This window comes from Botryllus schlosseri, chromosome 4 (assembly GCF_051294905.1).
Source record: "Botryllus schlosseri isolate E-star chromosome 4, Bs_hap1, whole genome shotgun sequence".
Lineage (NCBI taxonomy): Eukaryota > Metazoa > Chordata > Ascidiacea > Stolidobranchia > Styelidae > Botryllus > Botryllus schlosseri.
In genome coordinates, this window is record NC_137239.1 from 17644800 (window position 1) to 17662640 (window position 17841).

The window sequence follows — 17841 nt, forward strand, 5'->3', positions numbered from 1 at the left end:
AAAACGATGCGCTTCAGGTCGAAATTATCTTTTTGACGATTGCACCGTACTACTCGTAGCTTGACCGCAAATTTCCGGTCGGGAATCATTGGATAGACTCAGAGGTGTTTCCAATATTTCATTTAGGTTGCATGCATTTGACGTGATTTAATTTAGGGTGAATTTTGGTTCTTGAAGGTTCACTGGCCTGCAACATTTGTTTTGAAGATCTACCGGTCGGCGAGGTCAAAAAGTTTGAGAACCACTGCACTAAATAACAACACACAACAAAGTAATTGATAACAACGGGCCCGCCCGCAGATGTATAAGTATTAATTACGGGCCCTAAATTTTCAAAATCACCAATTCCGTCAGTACTAACGGTAAATCTATGTGGGCTAGCCGTTAAGAATTCAACAGTAATATATGCAATTCTAATTTCATTGGTCGAATTCAGCCATTAATTTGATTCTTTTTCCACGCTACGCGCTTCTAGAAAGCGATAGTTTGCGAGCCACCGATAACATGATCACTGTCGTAGTGATAACGTACGACGGAAGGGGGGACGGGGGTCCGGGGGCTGATGAAGTGCTGTTGCGGCACCGGTGAGCGGAATCAGAGTGTCCTGATTAAGCGGAGTTGACTGTATTTGAATCAATACCGCAATATATCGATACAAGAAAAAGATGCATATAAGACTAAACGAAAACTTCATCAATCAAACACCCATCTTGACACAAAGATATAGTAGGCTATTCAAGAGTAAGGAACACGCTAAAAAAAGGCATGACGAATGAAGAAAATGTACGGATGGCCGGCAAAAAAATGACGTAAGAATACGGACTACGTGATGAAAGATCATATAGTATAATTGAGGGAAGCCTTCCTATAGATTACAAAAAAACGAAACGCTATCACAAAAGGTTAAATGGTATACGATTATCGCAATTATTCTCTATGAATTTGAATCGCTCAATTTTAGTGATCGCTTTTTTCGTCTCTTTGCGAGGTCTCGACAGGGCACTTGCATTGCATCGTATATAACGGTTGCAGTTTACATCCGCAACACACGTAAGACCGGGATTTTGCCACTGATGGCCTCCTACAGGTTTGTCACCATCATAACAAAAAATATTCATTCTTCATTGAGGGTTTTTTTCCTCACAATCGGCGGTCATTCGTACAATCAAAGGAGCGCTGTCATTAATTGCCAACAATGATATCAGCGTTATTTGCGTTCTATGTATGAGCTACCAATCATTATAATTGGTCATGATCATTCTCGCCGATTCGTTATTTTATATTTTGGTTCTATTCACAACGCCATTTCAATTTACATATCCTTAATGCATATTACCGTTTTATGCTGTTGAAACAGTTTGGATTTGTCTAGCATAGAAAGTGGGATCATAGTAGAATGCATAACTATATAATAGAATCCATGGATTCACGGTGATCCATAATAACAAACTGCGTTGGCTATGCGGTTGGAAGGGGATCTATTGACCATTCCATCGAGATCAGCCATCTTGTCAGCATGGAGATACAGATGGGTTGCTTCAGGACGCAGCCTCGGGGAGCGGGAAGCCCACTTCAGAAAAGGTTTGCTTCTCCCGCTCTAAATGCAACGAATGTATTACAGAGATATATGGGCGTAGAACGCAAGCATCAAGTATACAGATGGACTGTTATTAAAATTCCAGGCCGTTACCGCGATATTTACTAAAATATTTCCGTGTTTGGCCACCACAACAGTAATATGGAGTTTGTTGCGTAGATACAATGTAGAGGTGATTATCAGTGTTGATAACAAGTCCCTTTTTTCGTTTCATATCCAGTCATTAGGCTAACACATTTTAAGTCGAATCTAGTCTCAAATCGAGTCACTCGATTGCTGAAGTATTTGATATCCACCCAATTAATACGAAAACCTGAATTCTGTGACCAACGAGAAGGTCATATCATTTTAACGTAATGTATAGCATACAACATACAAATAAAGCCTTATCACTATAGTGATTTTTTGTGACCTAAAAACCGATGATTTTGACCTAAACAAATCAAAATATTGACATTTTGTGAGCTCAAAAATCTAAACTTTGACAAAATCTTGCCGTCATATATGTAAATTAGGTGTATTCGCACATGATGTTATAATTGTATTAATTATCTTCATTTCTGGTTGGAACTGTCTACGACCTTATGAAGTAGTTTGACCAGAAAAAAACTTTTGTGACTTAAAAACTGACATATTTTGACATGAAAAACTTTATTTCAACGTAATCTTGACCAATGAAGAATTCCAGTAGTTACATCACGCATTATGGTAAAAATAAATAAAATCCGTTGCAGGGTGGTGTCAAACTCAAATTGGGTCGCGGACGCATCCAATCAGTTTTTTCGCTCGCGGGCCGGACCAGTCAAATGATTCCAAATTGTTGCCTTAAAACCCATACCTTTGTTGTTCACTGGAATGCTTTATTATCAAAGCTATGCATATTAGTCCAATGTAGCATACAACATATTACTGATCTTATGTGACTCGATGCTAACAGCGGCGTTATTCGCAAACAGCGGAGTAGGCAAGAATACGATGATTAGCCGATGGAATGCGGTTATAAGCCACTAAATCAGTAGCTTTAACAACGATATAAGCTGGCATGTTTCTAGGCTCTGCTCTGCCCTTCGTTTTAGTCGTTGTGTGACGTTGGACCTGCGTATTTGTTGTGAAGAATGAGGGGCCAGATCAGGGCCATTTTGGGTCGGAATAAGGTATAAAGCGGTGCGACCAACGATATCTGAATCGTATTTTTCATGTTACTATCATTTATGCATATACATCGGTTTCTCAGAGACGAAAAAATCCTCCAAAATTCCAAACTCGGTGTACACTTTTTGCCTTCCTGGGATGTGTTGTCAATGTGACCTACTGTTGACTGGAGAGAAAACACAACAATGCTGACGGATGCTTATAATGTGATCTATGATCATGATCGACATTTTATGTCTTGGGGGATTATTTTCATCCAAGTATTTCTTACTTGAAATCTCCGCTTTTGTCAGAAATGGGCTGAATAATACAAGCCTTTTTCGATTTACTTAAATTTGCTTTGCGGGCCGGATTAGATTGTCTGACGGGCCTTATGTTTGACACCCCCGTGGTAAACCAGCGGGTGCGGGACTATGTGACACAGGTATTTCGAGGCCAGCCCCTTCCACGCCGGAGCACATGGAGATATGAAGTTTTGGCCATCACACGACTGGGCAAATTGCGGTGTCAACAAGATATGCGGCGATAAAACATTGGCAAAATAGGCCGTCGCTGGACCTTGGATAATGATATGTCACGTCGAAACGGTCGGCAACGGCACAGTTCCGTTCTTTCAATCCAAGTAGACAGTAGTAAAAATGCAGGACAAGTGCGACGCGTTGAGGAAATAATGCACCCCAATTTGAAATAGCGTGCGACAGAAATGTCCCACGGAGTCACGTTGTGTACAGTTGTCGTCTGTGCGTTCTCGATGTTATACATTCCAGTACCAACGTAGCATATACTTATATTAGAAATGGATTCTTTGTGATTTGTGAAGCTTCGCGATATGACACTAAATTCAGATTTGGGTCGCGGCCAAAACAGTTGGAAAAGCACTGTGTTAAACTATATCAACTTCCGAAATGTGACTTCCGGGACTTGGGATAGGTGTGATGAGTGTTTTCCCACAATGCAATTGATCGCTACATCAATAATGCTGATATCACTTACAGTTAAATTGAAAACACCCGCTATCCAGCCGCGAGTGTACATGTACAATAGACGAGAACGGCTATGAGCAGTAATCCTTTTACGAAGCAGCGGCATGACAAGATTGTATTCCTTCAGATCTCTGATTTCGGCGACCGAAGATCCATTTTCTCGGCATTTCCTTTCGCCATCCGCGTACGTCATCAATCTCGTTCGGTTTGACGAAATCCATACGCATCCTCCTCTGGGCAATGACGCTTCGCATGTCGGTGCAGCTTTACAGTATTAAGAAGAGAATCAAATCCTTCAAGCAGTATAGTTAGGATTGCCGGCCTGTATTGATCAATTACCTATTAAATCCCTTTGATCGGTGGTCGAAATCACTGTATCTCGAGTTAAGGCTTCAATACTGTAATCAGGCGGTGTTGGATCTATGCTTCTATCGTTCACATCTTAACAAGGTTGCGGATAACGCACATAATTGATTTCTCAATAGCATAAACGAGCCGGGCACTAAGCTGCCTAAAGTGTGAATACTTTTTGACATTGGGCTATGTTACATTGACATTTGAAATTTATGACAAGGATTGATTAGATATTGATTGGATTGGATTGATTGGATATTGATTAGATATTGAAACATGCGTGGCCGGTTGTGCCATTGTTTGAAAACCGGATTTGGGCATTTCTCGTTACAATTTAGCACTACTGGTTTAAAAACAATTGGGAACATAAGTTAACTTCAAACTTGGACACACAATTGTCACTATAGTATATAGATGATTGTCAGAAATTGATGGTTATAAAATCAAGGTAACCATTTGTTCAAGCGCCTATGTGGGCATGCTGGCATTCACAATTTTAACTAAGATGGCAGACATGTGTGTTCAAAAGGAAGGAAGGCAAAGGAGGCAAAGAAGGCAAAAGGAAGACAAAAGGTTCACGAAATTTAATTTAATCAATAGCGATGAACAAAATGTGACTTTACCTGCTCCGGTACTAGTACTTTGTCTTGACGACCCTGCTGAAGCGAAATAGATGCATAACAATATGTCACCAGATTTCATGTTTTTGCCACATAATAAAACAACGACAATGTTTAAATGTGGTTGCACAAATGTACAGTGAACATGACTCCGTGTGACCGAACATTTGAGACTTTCTTATGCAACCGTATCAACTGCAACATCGCTGCCAAACGTGACGAAATGTTATTTCCTGGAATGTATTTTTGCATGCCATTATTAACCGTGGTGCAAATACCGACAGGTGACAATCAACCACCTAATTCTTTATTCAACAAACAACAACAACACTACCAAACGCGACCATTTTAACAGCCACAAAGCCGCTGAACATAATATCAAATTAGGCTCTGCCGCCTGTATAATGCTGGACGCACGGCAGTGAAGTGGGTATGTATTGGTGAACAAGCTGGACATCGTTTCACTGGCTGAATATTAAATTTTAAAAAAGAATTCATCCAGACGGATGCGCAATTGAGATTGGTTATTTCCTAGATACGTTAACTCATGCACGTTTCATCCCGTCTATCAAGCTTCAGCGAAGAGGCTCGCTTGCATTAGTGTGTGTTACGTAGTCAATTTCCAATTCAATTCTATTTATTGCTAACAATTTCATCATTTCAATACACCACAAGACTGCGATACAATGGAACGTATAGGAAGGTGTCGAAATGCCTCGGAGTAGTCTTTCAACTCAGACACCCACCTGGCCTGGGAGTCGTAAAAAGGAGGTATTCACACTGAATGAGAGTAAAAGAAGATAATATAAAAGGACGGGCGACAATAAAAAACGTGGTATATGTCGGAAGGCGAGATCGATATGTCTGGTCATGGTACAGTAAACTAGAGAGCTAAATAGTATTTATTCATTTCCTAGTCCGATAATATAATAATAATAATTTGAGATTTTTATACTACTACTATGCTACTACTAGTGCGCACTCAGTTCAGATTATCTGGAAAATGGACCAGAGATTATTCACAGAGATGAAAACCAAATGGAAAACTCTTGTATGTAAGTTACGTAGATAATACAATAGTTACACAAATAATATAATTCAAATCCATCTCGTGACCAAAGTTGAGTTTCGCAACCCTGGTATATACGCTATAATATCAGGCATATATAACTTGCCAGTTCGATGTTGGAATGCTGCCATCATGTTGTCGATTTTCTGAAAACCTAAAAACAAAATTGCAACTATTATTAAGACAAGTAGATCAACCAAAATTATGATTTGCTGATAAATTCGACGCATGATTGCTTCACACCATAACGTCCTTCGGTAGACATTACGGACATCATCACGGGCAACAATTTGATAGAGCGCGAGGTACTCACGACATCACGATCCCAATGTAGGATTGCAGCATATTGGACAAGCTATCGAATACAAAACGGTTCCATATCAGGCTAAAATAACGACGATATAACAAAACAAGGGGAAAGGATCAAGTCTTCGGCATTGCGAGTGCTCGCATTTACATTGTACAGTACGGTCGTCCATACAGACGCGGTTGGTAATCTGCTCGTCGAATATTGATCTACGTAAATACCTTTTGCAAATTCGACTTCGGCAAGGTGCATCCATGCCATGATACCAGCAAGCATCAGCAGAATTACAACGCCAAAGACGACAACCACCTTGATCAAGACTGAAATACTGTATTTTGTGTCTGATACTGGTTTCACGCTCTTCGTGGAGGACCCACTAGAATTGCATGAAGTTGCATTGATAATATCGTAGATTTCATAGTGATTCTCACCCATCGTACACTGTAAAAAATAAAGGTGGATTTTGGGGTGGAATCAGGGAGGAAATATTGTTTCCACTTATGGTCAAAGGAGGGCAAATATAGTACACCCTTCGAAAGGTGATATCCTTCTTTCCACCCATATTTGACCGTGGATGATGAATCATCCTATACGCGTGAGGTGAGCATACGGGGTTGTTGTCGCGAAATTTAATGCATGTGCGCAACGTGGTTGGGTAAACACACATATGAAGGCCGGAAGGACAGTTATATGTGATTGTGTGACAGTCATATGTGATATGTGTACTGAAAACGTACTACGACCTCAACGCAAGTTTGGTTTTTATTAACTAAATGAAGACTCAAGCAACTAAACGCGATACATGAAAACACTCAATATATAGGTAGGGTAAGACGAGGGTAATCAACACAAATGATGAGATCACGAAGGAACAATAATCACCACAATATGTGACCGTCATTTCGGTACACAGAGACAGCGAGGTAATAGTTATAAGCCAACCGTGCAACCGTGAACATAATCATTGAATGAAAATCTCTCTTCATTGCGGGGAGCAGATATTTGTTCAGTTTGAAAGTGTTGGAATCAACAATTATTCAATCGTCCGTTGATCGTCCGCTGTACTAGTAGTTCGTCCGTTACTATATAGTATATACGTTACTTCGTATAGGTTACTTATCGATACCGTTACCGTAAATAGTTAGAAGTTTGTTGTTGCCATTGTTACGGTGCGAGTTACTAGGTCTGTGATTTTGACTGTTACGTCAAAATGATATAGACGGTGAAAGATATCGTCAGACTGATGCCTGCTTCTGATTGGTTTGTGAATTACTAAAAAGTTCGGGTGGTAAAAAATATGGCGCCGACAACCCAGTTGTCTTCGACAGATTTTGTAGTAAGAGAAGCGAGTTTTTGTGAGTCCATCGAGTATACGAGAGGGAGATAGTTGGCTTTGGATTATGGATTGGCGTTGTTATGCATGCATTATAAATGCGTTATCGTGTTGGACATACTTGCCCAGCCTGTCAAGTCTTCAGCTGTAAAGTTGGATCGTGCAATCACATTGCCACGACATGCAACACCTACAGAATGCATTTAAATTCTCATCGCATGACGGTGCAGGCCAGATGCCAGCTATTCATGAACATTTGCTAATCAATCTGTCTGTTTAGGTAGCTGTGAAATTGTTAGTTACGCTATCAAATTATTGTCGGTTGATTACTGTTGACGACGCTTCTGAGATAAGAAGAGAGGTTTCGGAAATACACAAAGGTGAACTTCATGATCGTGACTTCAAGATCCAGTGTTATGACAGAAGATTTGGCCAGTAACGAGATCGGGAGTATGCAGATGTCGGAGATAATGATGTCTTCAAAGTGGACATTGCAACATGTTAAGTAATTGTAAGTAAGCACACACTGCATTCACATCATTTACTTGAAAATTACCAAGTTTTTGCGATACCGTTATTCTTCAAATGAGCTATATAATTAATTATGCAGCTCAATGTTTCATCGCCAAGAAACGATCTGATTCCTGTTTTACCGATAACAGTGCTGAGTACCAACTGATATTGGTTCAGAATGCTAACGCAACCACATATCTCTGTGTTGCAGATCAATGTCTCCTTACTGATTTACGGCCTGATTCATCTGTTTCTGTCCAATTGGATAGCAGTGGTGGTGAGTCAAGAATAATTGTTTGATCGAATTCAAAAAAATTATGTTCCACTGTGTGATACAGAATGGGCAACTAGATAATTCTAGTTGTCTAATTTTACTGAATTAGAGTGAAATGCCAGTAATCTAATTTCATTTTAATATGTGAAATGCTTCCATGCTCAAATTCTAGTTCTAATAGAATTTGTAAATGTGTAGCTCTAATTCCAGTTCTAATCTAATTTGGAAAAAGCTGTGTAGCTCTAATTCTAATCTAATTAGGAGAAAAGCTTTGTAGCGTTAATTCCAGTTCTAATCTAATTTGGAAATAGCTGTGTAGCTCTAATTCTAATCTTATTTGGAAAAACTTGTGTAGCTCAAATTATAATCTATTTTGAGTAATAAACTGTAGCTCTAATTCTAGTTCTAACCTAATTTGGAAAAAGCTGTGTAGCTATAATTCTAGTTCAAATATAATTTGGAAAAAACTGTAGCTATAATTCTAATTCTACTTGAAAAAACTTGTGAAGCGTTAATTCTAATTCGGAGAAGCTGAAAATTTTTTCTAGTTGTCCAAGTCCAGTGCGATAGTCGTTACATTTCTAATGTTGAATTTATCAAGCGTAGAATTCACTGGTAACCGTGGCCCGTGGGTATACATGTTTTGCAGTACGGTTTTTGTTTTGTAATGCCACCCGTGGTCTGCCCCTGCCTGCTTTTGATTACGTAATATTGATAGTACTGAAACATTCATTCTTGCTGGTGCGAGACAACATTGTTGTGTTAAGAACTACGATTGGTGGTGAGACGCAAGTCCACTAGCTTTCAAAAATGCTTCATGACGACTAAATTTCGGTGTCACTGTACTGAACGTCCTATTAATTAATTCGAATTATTCCACGCCCGAAAAAGTAGGTAAAAGGTAGGTAAAGGTAAAGTATATGCATATTGCACAATTTTCATCCACACGAGTGCATGCCATCTCACAGTTTGAAAAGCATTGCTGCAAAGCCAATTTTGGTTTCGTCAGTATTCCTTGGTCCCATAAGTACACATCTCTTTACCCAGGTAAATATTTCATTGCCGAGAAAATGATTGATCCATTGGATGTGCTGTCGGACATCGCCCTCAATTCGACACCCGGCACTCATGACGGAAACGACAGTTCTGGTGAGTTGTAGTAAATTTTGAACTGAGCTGTTGGTTTTAACAGAACTTACGATCTCATCAATTATGCAACCAAGTGATTAATTGTGATCCATGATTTGCCATAATTGCTCATTAGTAATGTTCAATTGTACAGCAATCAACATCAGGACTTGCCATCAGTTTTTGTGTCGTTTTTGATCCATGCCAGGATTGACCCACCTGTAGCCTCAGAAACCTATATGAATAAATAGGTGAGCTCGGAGTATAAAATAAATGGACATAATAGACAATTTAATGCGGATATTTGGCGTCAAGTTGGTGCATTACGACTGTGCGCTGGAATGCGGCCGTATATGCTGTTTTAATATTAGGAAATGAGGCCGTGAATAGCAAAAAGGTTGGTCAACCCTGATCTATACCAATACTTCCTTAGCAAACAACACACTTATGCTCTGTAAGTTAGTTGTATTTTGTATTACTGAATCTGACGATCTAGACCGGATGGTTAGTCTACCTACCATTTTCCGCGAAAAATATTCCAACTACTTCCTGGTTGATCAGGTACGAATATTTATCGATATTATCAAGTAGTTGTTTGATTTGAAGTATACATAATTCGGGACTGTCAGAACGATTCGACAGTCCAAGTCGAAACGTTTTCCCCCACTGTGAAAATTACCCAACCTTGCAATTTTTAGCAACTATGTAATTGTAATTTGAACACATTCTTTTAAACGGTATGCATCCTATTGCTAATATATCGTTTTTAGTCAGGCAGCCTTTCATAACTAATCACGTTGCTGGGAATTCGACAGCAGAGCAATCATATTTTCTGTAGCTGCAACCGATGAAATAAGATCAGAAAAGAGCATTTGAATATTTACTGCTGCTCAAACGCCATGGTGTTGACAAGCCCATGCACCGTCGCAGTGAAGCGGTGGTGTACAAATGGCGTTTCGCAAAGCAATTTTAGGGTGTCCACACACTCAATTGGCAACATGAATGATAACCTAATTTTTAAGCCCAGATATAGATCTTCATGCCGTACATTTAGGCGATTACAAGTATATGAGCGGTGATCTACAATCCATGTTAGTGTTATATAGTTCAAGTGGAAATCTTGAGTAGTACAGCTTCTTCAAAAAGTAGAACTGAACGCATAATTTTAGCTGTAATTCGAGGGTGGCCACTTTTCAACTTGATAGATGCGTATTCGCAACTTACTCAATATAAGTAATGACATGACAGTTGCAGTAAAACAGAGTTACAAATTTAAAAAACTTTTGAGGGTGTCCAGACCGCAGGACTGGACGGTCAAAAAGAGGTCACTGGTGACGACAAAAAGTTGGTGTCAACGTGAGCTGCTGACTAACACCTGGTGGTCAAGTCCACCTAATGTTCATATGCCCGAGCCAAAGGCGTTCAAAGCAGTTAACAAGGCTGTACTGAAGTAAAAGTAGGACAGAATTTTACTCAAGTACGGGCAGTGTTTTAAACCAGCTACAAGTAGAAGTAGTTTGACTGTCTTTTGATACTACTCAAGTGAACAAGTATTTTTGAATAGTTATAATACGCTGCAAATATGCACGTTTGACCTGTTTCACAATACCTAACCTTTCTTTAGATGCCCAAATCAGCCTACCTTACAAGTTGTTCTGCTGTGGAAAAGAAGGAGTGGGCCATCTACTTTGATGGGGAGAAAGTCGGAGATATTGACAGCTTCCATGAGGGATTTGCAGTGATGCTTTCAGTCCACTGGATATTCGACATACAGTTTTCGACAAACATCAGAAATTCCCTCACTTTCATGTCAGTTCTGGCACACTGTCCGTGAGAGAGATGAGTTCTGCCGTTCGCACCAAACTTAGTAAAATCTGTGACTAATTTGAAAATAAAGTTTGGGAATAATGGCGATGTTGTGATTTATGTCAACGTGAATTATGAAGATTTAATTTGGATGCTGTGCGCATCTACGTCGTTTGACGAAGATATCCGGATAGGATGAGGTGGTATCCGGATAGGATGAGGTAGTATCTGGATAGGATGATGAGGTGGGTTACCGATAGGATAGGGGAGGAAAATTTTCCACCTAAAATAGGTGGGGAAGCCCACCACCCTTTTCGGGTGGGGAAAATACCACCTCCTATGGGTGATTTTTGAAACACCTCTGTAGGGTGGCCACAGTTTTTACAGTGTAATTTGCTGTCGAATCTAAGAATGAGATAGCAATCCGTTTCATTTACCATCTGCTTATCATTAACCGTTAATGTCGGACAATATATATTCTATGTGTTCCTCCTATCCCTCCTCGATGAAATGCCTCTGGGTGATACCTGCAACCATAGGCGCCGAGTTACGGGGTGGCGGGGTGGCAGCCACCCCATGTCATAATTATGGGGTGACGGCCACCCCGTCCCCGTCCGCCGTCTGTGCTGTCAATTAGCGAGTCTGTGATTATCGCGTAAATGCCAACTATTTATTATTAACCGATACGCGCGCTAATAATTGAATACGCAGCTTAAACTAGTGCTTAAAACGCCCCAATAAATTGTAATCCGTGATTAGTAATTAATCATACAATCGAAGCTACCTCGTTTACGACGTCGATTTCGACACTCATGCTCTGAGAAACACCAGCTCTCTACTGTCCCAGCTAGCGAATTCACGTTCCACTTCTCTCAATTAAATTGTCTTTGCGCGCATATTCGTTTACAAAATAATTCTTGACTTAGTTTCGTGATAGTCTTTTTAATTGGACCGCGAAATAGGAAAGTGTGTTAATTGAAAGTCATTCCTGCGCAAAGTGCGCATATTCAATTGCAAACAATTGTCGCGATGTCAGACTCGGAACCCCATTGTGCTATACGCAAGTTGAGGAATTACTGATTAGATACGCGCTTTCTCGTTAGCTATCATCTCTAGGCTACTAATTCTGGTCTGCTTTATACACTCGTATTCCCCCGGAGACACTTGTCAATGTTTGATTTGTTATTCTTACTGCGCATTGTGCAGTGCACGGCGTTGAATTATGTTGTCAAATGTTGATGCAACAAGAGATCCTCCGTGGCGGAAATTCTGAATTTATTCGATTAGTTTGAGCCGGAACCTTCTATGTTCCAACCAACTTCGCTGGGCGGGGGCGCAACCATGTCGCGGATCGAATTTCAAACCATCGGGATTTGTATTTCTATTGATAAGGTCGTGGCATGCGCCAAATTTGCTCTTGCTGCAATAACACCTGGATTATTAAAATCGCACCGCATTTCACGATCAAATTCGACTGGCTGATCCGGACTGACGTATACCGTAGGCCAGGGGCGGGCAACTTCTCCAAGTCGGCGGGCCGGATATAGGAAAATTAAGTACTTGGCGGGCCGGATTGCTGAATCGATACATTTTTCGCCCATTTATCCACGTATTCAAGGAATAAATCGTATTTAATGAATGTATTTTAACGACAGCGATGCAACTTCAAAGCCATTTCTCGCCAATAATGACGAAGACAATGTCGATTTGAGAACAGCACTGTCATACAGCAGGGGTGGCCAATCTTTTTGCCAGTCACGGCCGCATTTCGACTACTCATGTAGCCTACGGCCGCATTCCAGGGAATAGTCGTAATGAAATAGCAGGACGCCAAATACTCATGTTAAAGTGTCTATGTCCATTGTCCATTTCCGGAGAACTCCGTACTAATCTATTAAATAATGTAGGCTGTTCATAGTCGCGACAAGCGCAAAATTTTTTTCAGATTCATTTATGAATTTCGTCATTAAAATTAGTAGTTCTACTTATTATTTTTCATCCCATGTGATCAGATTCACCGGTAGAGTAGGTGGAGGGTCGGTCAGGGCAGGCCAATTATTATTAGTCACTTTGTTGCATGCTGTTCTTTGCATGTCTTGACCTCCCGTCAGGATTGTCGATATAGTGAAGTAAACACGATTCCGAGTTGGTATTTCTATATGTGGCGCATCTGTTCGCAACTGTACTGTGGGGCTCTGATTGCAAAGTGCGCAACTATATTAAAATCGAAAAATAAAGTCGCATTGAATCGCGCGCTGCGCGAAGAAACTTTCACGAATAATTAAAATCTTTCAAGAAATCGGGAGTCAATTCGTAAATTCAAATTATACGTCGACGGCTGCCAACACCTACTAATTGAATTACGTGTCCACGGCCGCACAAATTTGCTTCTACGGCCGCAGGTTGGCCACCCCTGTCATACAGGTACCACCATGTCTGCTTCTCTATGATCAATCAACACACGGTGCAATCTTTCATTAAGATTTCAAGCCGTTCAATAAGCCTGGTACCCCAAATTTACCAAGATATCAATGCATTAGGGTTAAGTAGGTGACGAGATAGCGTGGTTCTTAAACTGTGCGGCCTGTCTATCTCGATATTGAATTCATGCGGGCCGCGGCCTTGAAATTTGAAATTGGCCCGCGACCCGTTTTCAGTTGGCGACACCTGGCATAATCGGTGTCTTACAAAAGCCTAGAAGTGTGCGCCGTGCTACAAGTCGGCGGTTACGGAATCAAAAATAAGAAATATCGGTCTGGTGTATATGACCATTGTCGTCGACAAACACCATTATTACCACAAATGACATTAGGGTTCAGTACATCGTAAATGCCGATAATGCAAGTCTTCTCGCTTCGACGAACTTACGCGTAAGCTCCACCCTCGCTCGCTGTACAGTGTACATACATATGTATAAAAACATACAATCACTAAAATGTATGTGAGTATGTAGTGGGGAATCTCGGAAGACTGGGGCCGGCGGACCACATTATCATGTAAGACGAAAAACTGTCCGCGGGCCGTATGTTGCCCACCCCTGCCGTAGGCCCCTGGCTAATCTTAACCAGCGCGTTGTCGGTATTAAAACCCTAGATGCGTAGCCAGTGAGTTTTTCATTTAAAACTAGAAATCCAGTCCTTTTGAAATGCCAATATACTAATTCGCATTATCGATGCTGCGTACAGCAAATTAGCGAGAATCATTTGTATGCGAAATTGGTCATCGATATCTCATGTGCTTGTGCACTATCGGCGGTGGTTTGATTTAGCTCGTCCGCATGCAGGCCTACTACCGTCCGCAGAAATACTTTCGCCAAACAGTAACAATCTCTGAGTGAAATATTGTTTGTGTTTATGTATCTTTCTGATTAAAACTTATGCTCGCGTCTGAACAAATTGTGCTCGTTGCCATTGCCAAATCTGGGTATTTAGGTATGACTAGCGCACCCTGTAATTGTAATTATTGCAGGTTTGCGGCATGTCTGCAATTTCGTTATCAGCGCAATCTTGCCGGCCGATTGTACAGTCCGATAAAATTGATCACTACTAAGTATTTTGCACAGTGAACTGATGCTGATTTTAGCAAACTAACGATCCTCTAACGACCCCATCGTTAGAAACGTAGATTTCATCGCGCGCTCTGAGAAACACCATATTCTATCGCGATTTGACGACCAAATATCCGTTCACCTTCTACAAATTAAAGTGCATTATTTGCATCGATGAGGGCTGCAAGCCGCATTTAAAATATTTGGTGAACCATTTTTGTGATAAATATTCTCGGAGCGCAAGTTGAACAGTGTTTTATTGTGTGTGTGTGCCTGCTATTTGAAATTTATTCCAGTGCCCGTAATATTAATCCAATTATGCTTTGCGAACGTAAATCGGGAAATGCAGCAATGCAGTCAAAATCGATGTTTTAATCAGCAACCAGTTGTCGCGATGTGAGCTACTCAATACTAAGTAAACACCCATAGCGTTTGCGGCAAGGGATAATTACTGATTGGCTGCGCGCGTTTGTAATCATTATTCTTGCCTGTCTTTCGTGTCCCAGAATTGTCGCGCCATGTTACTGCTCAGTCCAGCGACGAATGCCGAGTTCGCGGCAATCAATGACCTAATTTCGCAATCATCTCAGCGGGAGATCGCGTCGCGTTACATTGTGCGATGCGATATGCGTGCACAGACGAATCTCGTTAGTTTGCCCTCGTAACACTGATAACACAACTTGTTGAATTGCAACTGAACATTAGCGTCAGAATGGTCATTTTAAAAGGACGGGGTTTTGCGTTTTAAAAGGAGGGGGTTTCGACACCCCCCTGACTACGCGCCTGCCACCACCCCATGCAAAAATAAAAGTCGGCGCCTATGCCTGCAACAGTTCAATTCAACTTGTCTCTACTTTCATCGTCTATACACCCGACTGTTTTACTTTTCATTTTAACACTATATACAATATACATGCTTCATTTTTACAGGTATTCGAAACCAGTCCCTCAATTCCGAGCCTCTGAGTCATGTCCTTATTGAAACATCGTTCAATCGCTGACGACTATTATAGGCATTTAGAGCAATGTCGTGCTTTTGCATTCGTACAACAAAGTAACCGTTGTTCATCTTTCATGCGATGCGTGAAACATTATCACCTGATGGGTATTTCCATGTGGTCTCTCGATATGGATATTGCGCATTGCACGAAAATCGTTTTCAATTTAGAACTTTTCAGATAACGTAAAGTTCCGGAGCGTAAATCAATTTCCAGTGATTGTTAGTGACGAACGTGGTACGTTAAATCCCGCTCATGTCCTGAGTAATTTACCTGATTGTCCTGACCTAATCTATATATATATATGTCCATGTCCACATTCAAGTCGAAATACAAGCAACTTCTCGTGAGCGAATACTTGTCAGCCCTCACCGTTTACCGGACCACGACCTGACATCGATCTCGCCTTCCGTCACTTGCCACTTTATATAAGCTTCTTTTACCTTCATTCAGTGTGCATGCCTCCTCTTTACATCGCCTAGGCCGATGTAGGTGTCTGATCTTAAGACTACTCCTAGTCGTTTCGGCATCTTCCCATCATTCATTGTATTGCAGTCTTGTGACGTATTGAAGTGATGAAATTTTGTGAATAAACTTGAACTTGAACTTGAACTATGTCGTCATCTGATAAGCTGCATACGATCCAGATGTATTATATTCGAGAAAGCTACCTCATTTCTACATATTGAGACTTGAGATTATATGGTCTGGTATTTATTTTGTACCAGTGTTGCTGTTTTTTTTTTATTTTACTTTTTCTATTTTGTGTTCTTCTGCACAAAATTGCTTGATTCACTGCTTCCAGATGGACTGACTATATAAAGTTGTGAACAACAAATCCTGATAAGTAATATTGCATTACAAGTTCAAGTCCAGGCAGCGGAGTATTTTTTGTTTATGAGTTGATTCATTATATAGGTGCGCGAAAAGAATTATTGACTTTCTCCGACACATAGAAGCACAATTGTGACATAACAATTACCCGACTCATCGCCAATGGCAATATTGGTTCCACTGTAATGGTCGTATGGTCTTATTTATCAGTTACAGAGATGCCACTCCTGGGTTTTTCCACCCAGATCTGGGTTTTTCGAGCATCACCTGGGTTTCTGGGTTTTTGTGCTTGAAATCTGGGTTTTTTTCAACATCATGTTTGTCAGGTCAATTTTACAGCGCAAAATTGATTATTAGATTAGTAAGACCGTCTAATGTCGACGGATTCCACTGTGATTGAAACGGCAGAGTCCAAAGAGACCCATTTACTATTAAAATGAGAGGTCTTGGCGTGATGCGATAGAGGTTCATTGAATACTGACTACTAGGACGCAAAAAGTCATGTTCACAGGGCAACTCTGATTTAGGACTTGAATGCTACCGGTAGCGCTGCAACAAATTCGTTGTGTGTCAGTAAATAGTATGTAACTGCTGTAAAGTATGCAATTCATGCACATGGAAAGACCAATTGTTGATCTAACTAATTTACCATGTTGACATCAGAGTATATTCACTTTCAACAGGGACACTCAAAGAGAGACATTTTGGGCAACCGGGCAAATTATTCAGAGTGAAAAAGGTTTGGTAAATGCAAATGTACTCTTAATTTCATGATTTGACAGTTTCTTTTTCGACTAAACATCCCAGATAAAAGTGTTTGTCCCAGGTTTAATGAATCGAAAGCTATTTTCAATCCATCTGGTCAGCTCGCAGTCACTAGAACTACCCTACAATCATCCTCACCGTAGATAGGGATTAGCATTGTTACTAACATTACGAATATATAATACACTACGTATTGACCCCCCCCCCCCATACCGAATACCTGGTAGCAATGTGTCGAGAGGAAAACATCATATTCCGATGCTCATTTAACTGAGCAACATGCATATTATAGTACCGGTATGGAAATGAACCGTTTGGATTTCAATATCAAGGGCTAAAACTTCTTCTATGTCCGTATAACTGTCATTGATGACTCTCAGTCACTGTTTTACAGCTGTATCATAGAAATTGGAGTGAAATAGAGGATCTGGGTTTTTCTGGATTTTTTTAACGTCCAAATCTGGGTTTTTCCAAAATATCACAGTGGCATCTCTGATCAGTTATGAAGCGGTTAGAGCGCTTTCAAGTCGCACATGCTAGCATTCATGCCAAAATTTAAAG

General features: G+C 40.5%; 2 protein-coding genes across 2 annotated transcripts in view; both read right to left on the bottom strand.

Annotated features, from left to right (window-relative positions):
- LOC145437175 (renin receptor-like) overlaps positions 1-17841 on the bottom strand; it is a 43564-nt gene that overhangs the window by 160 nt on the left and 25563 nt on the right. The gene's annotated exons all lie outside the window — the stretch shown is intronic.
- On the bottom strand, positions 5-6518 carry LOC145437176 (uncharacterized). The gene is made up of 5 exons (XM_080314370.1): positions 6304-6518; positions 4710-5929; positions 4072-4173; positions 3743-3996; positions 5-1597 (listed from the first exon to the last, which is right to left on the bottom strand). Exons 2-5 carry the CDS (start codon positions 4786-4788, stop codon positions 1427-1429), a joined length of 606 nt encoding a protein of 201 aa, XP_080170496.1. The 5' UTR covers positions 4789-5929; positions 6304-6518; the 3' UTR covers positions 5-1426.

Excerpts from the sequence above, each read along its gene's own strand:
- LOC145437176 (XM_080314370.1), bottom strand. The coding sequence starts at position 4,788 with ATGAAATCTGGTGACATATTGTTATGCATCTATTTCGCTTCAGCAGGG. Across the intron at positions 4,174-4,709 it reads AAGTACTAGTACCGGAGCAG|ATGTGAACGATAGAAGCATA; the intron begins GTAAAGTCACAT and ends AACCTTGTTAAG. Across the intron at positions 3,997-4,071 it reads CGATCAAAGGGATTTAATAG|CTGCACCGACATGCGAAGCG; the intron begins GTAATTGATCAA and ends AATACTGTAAAG.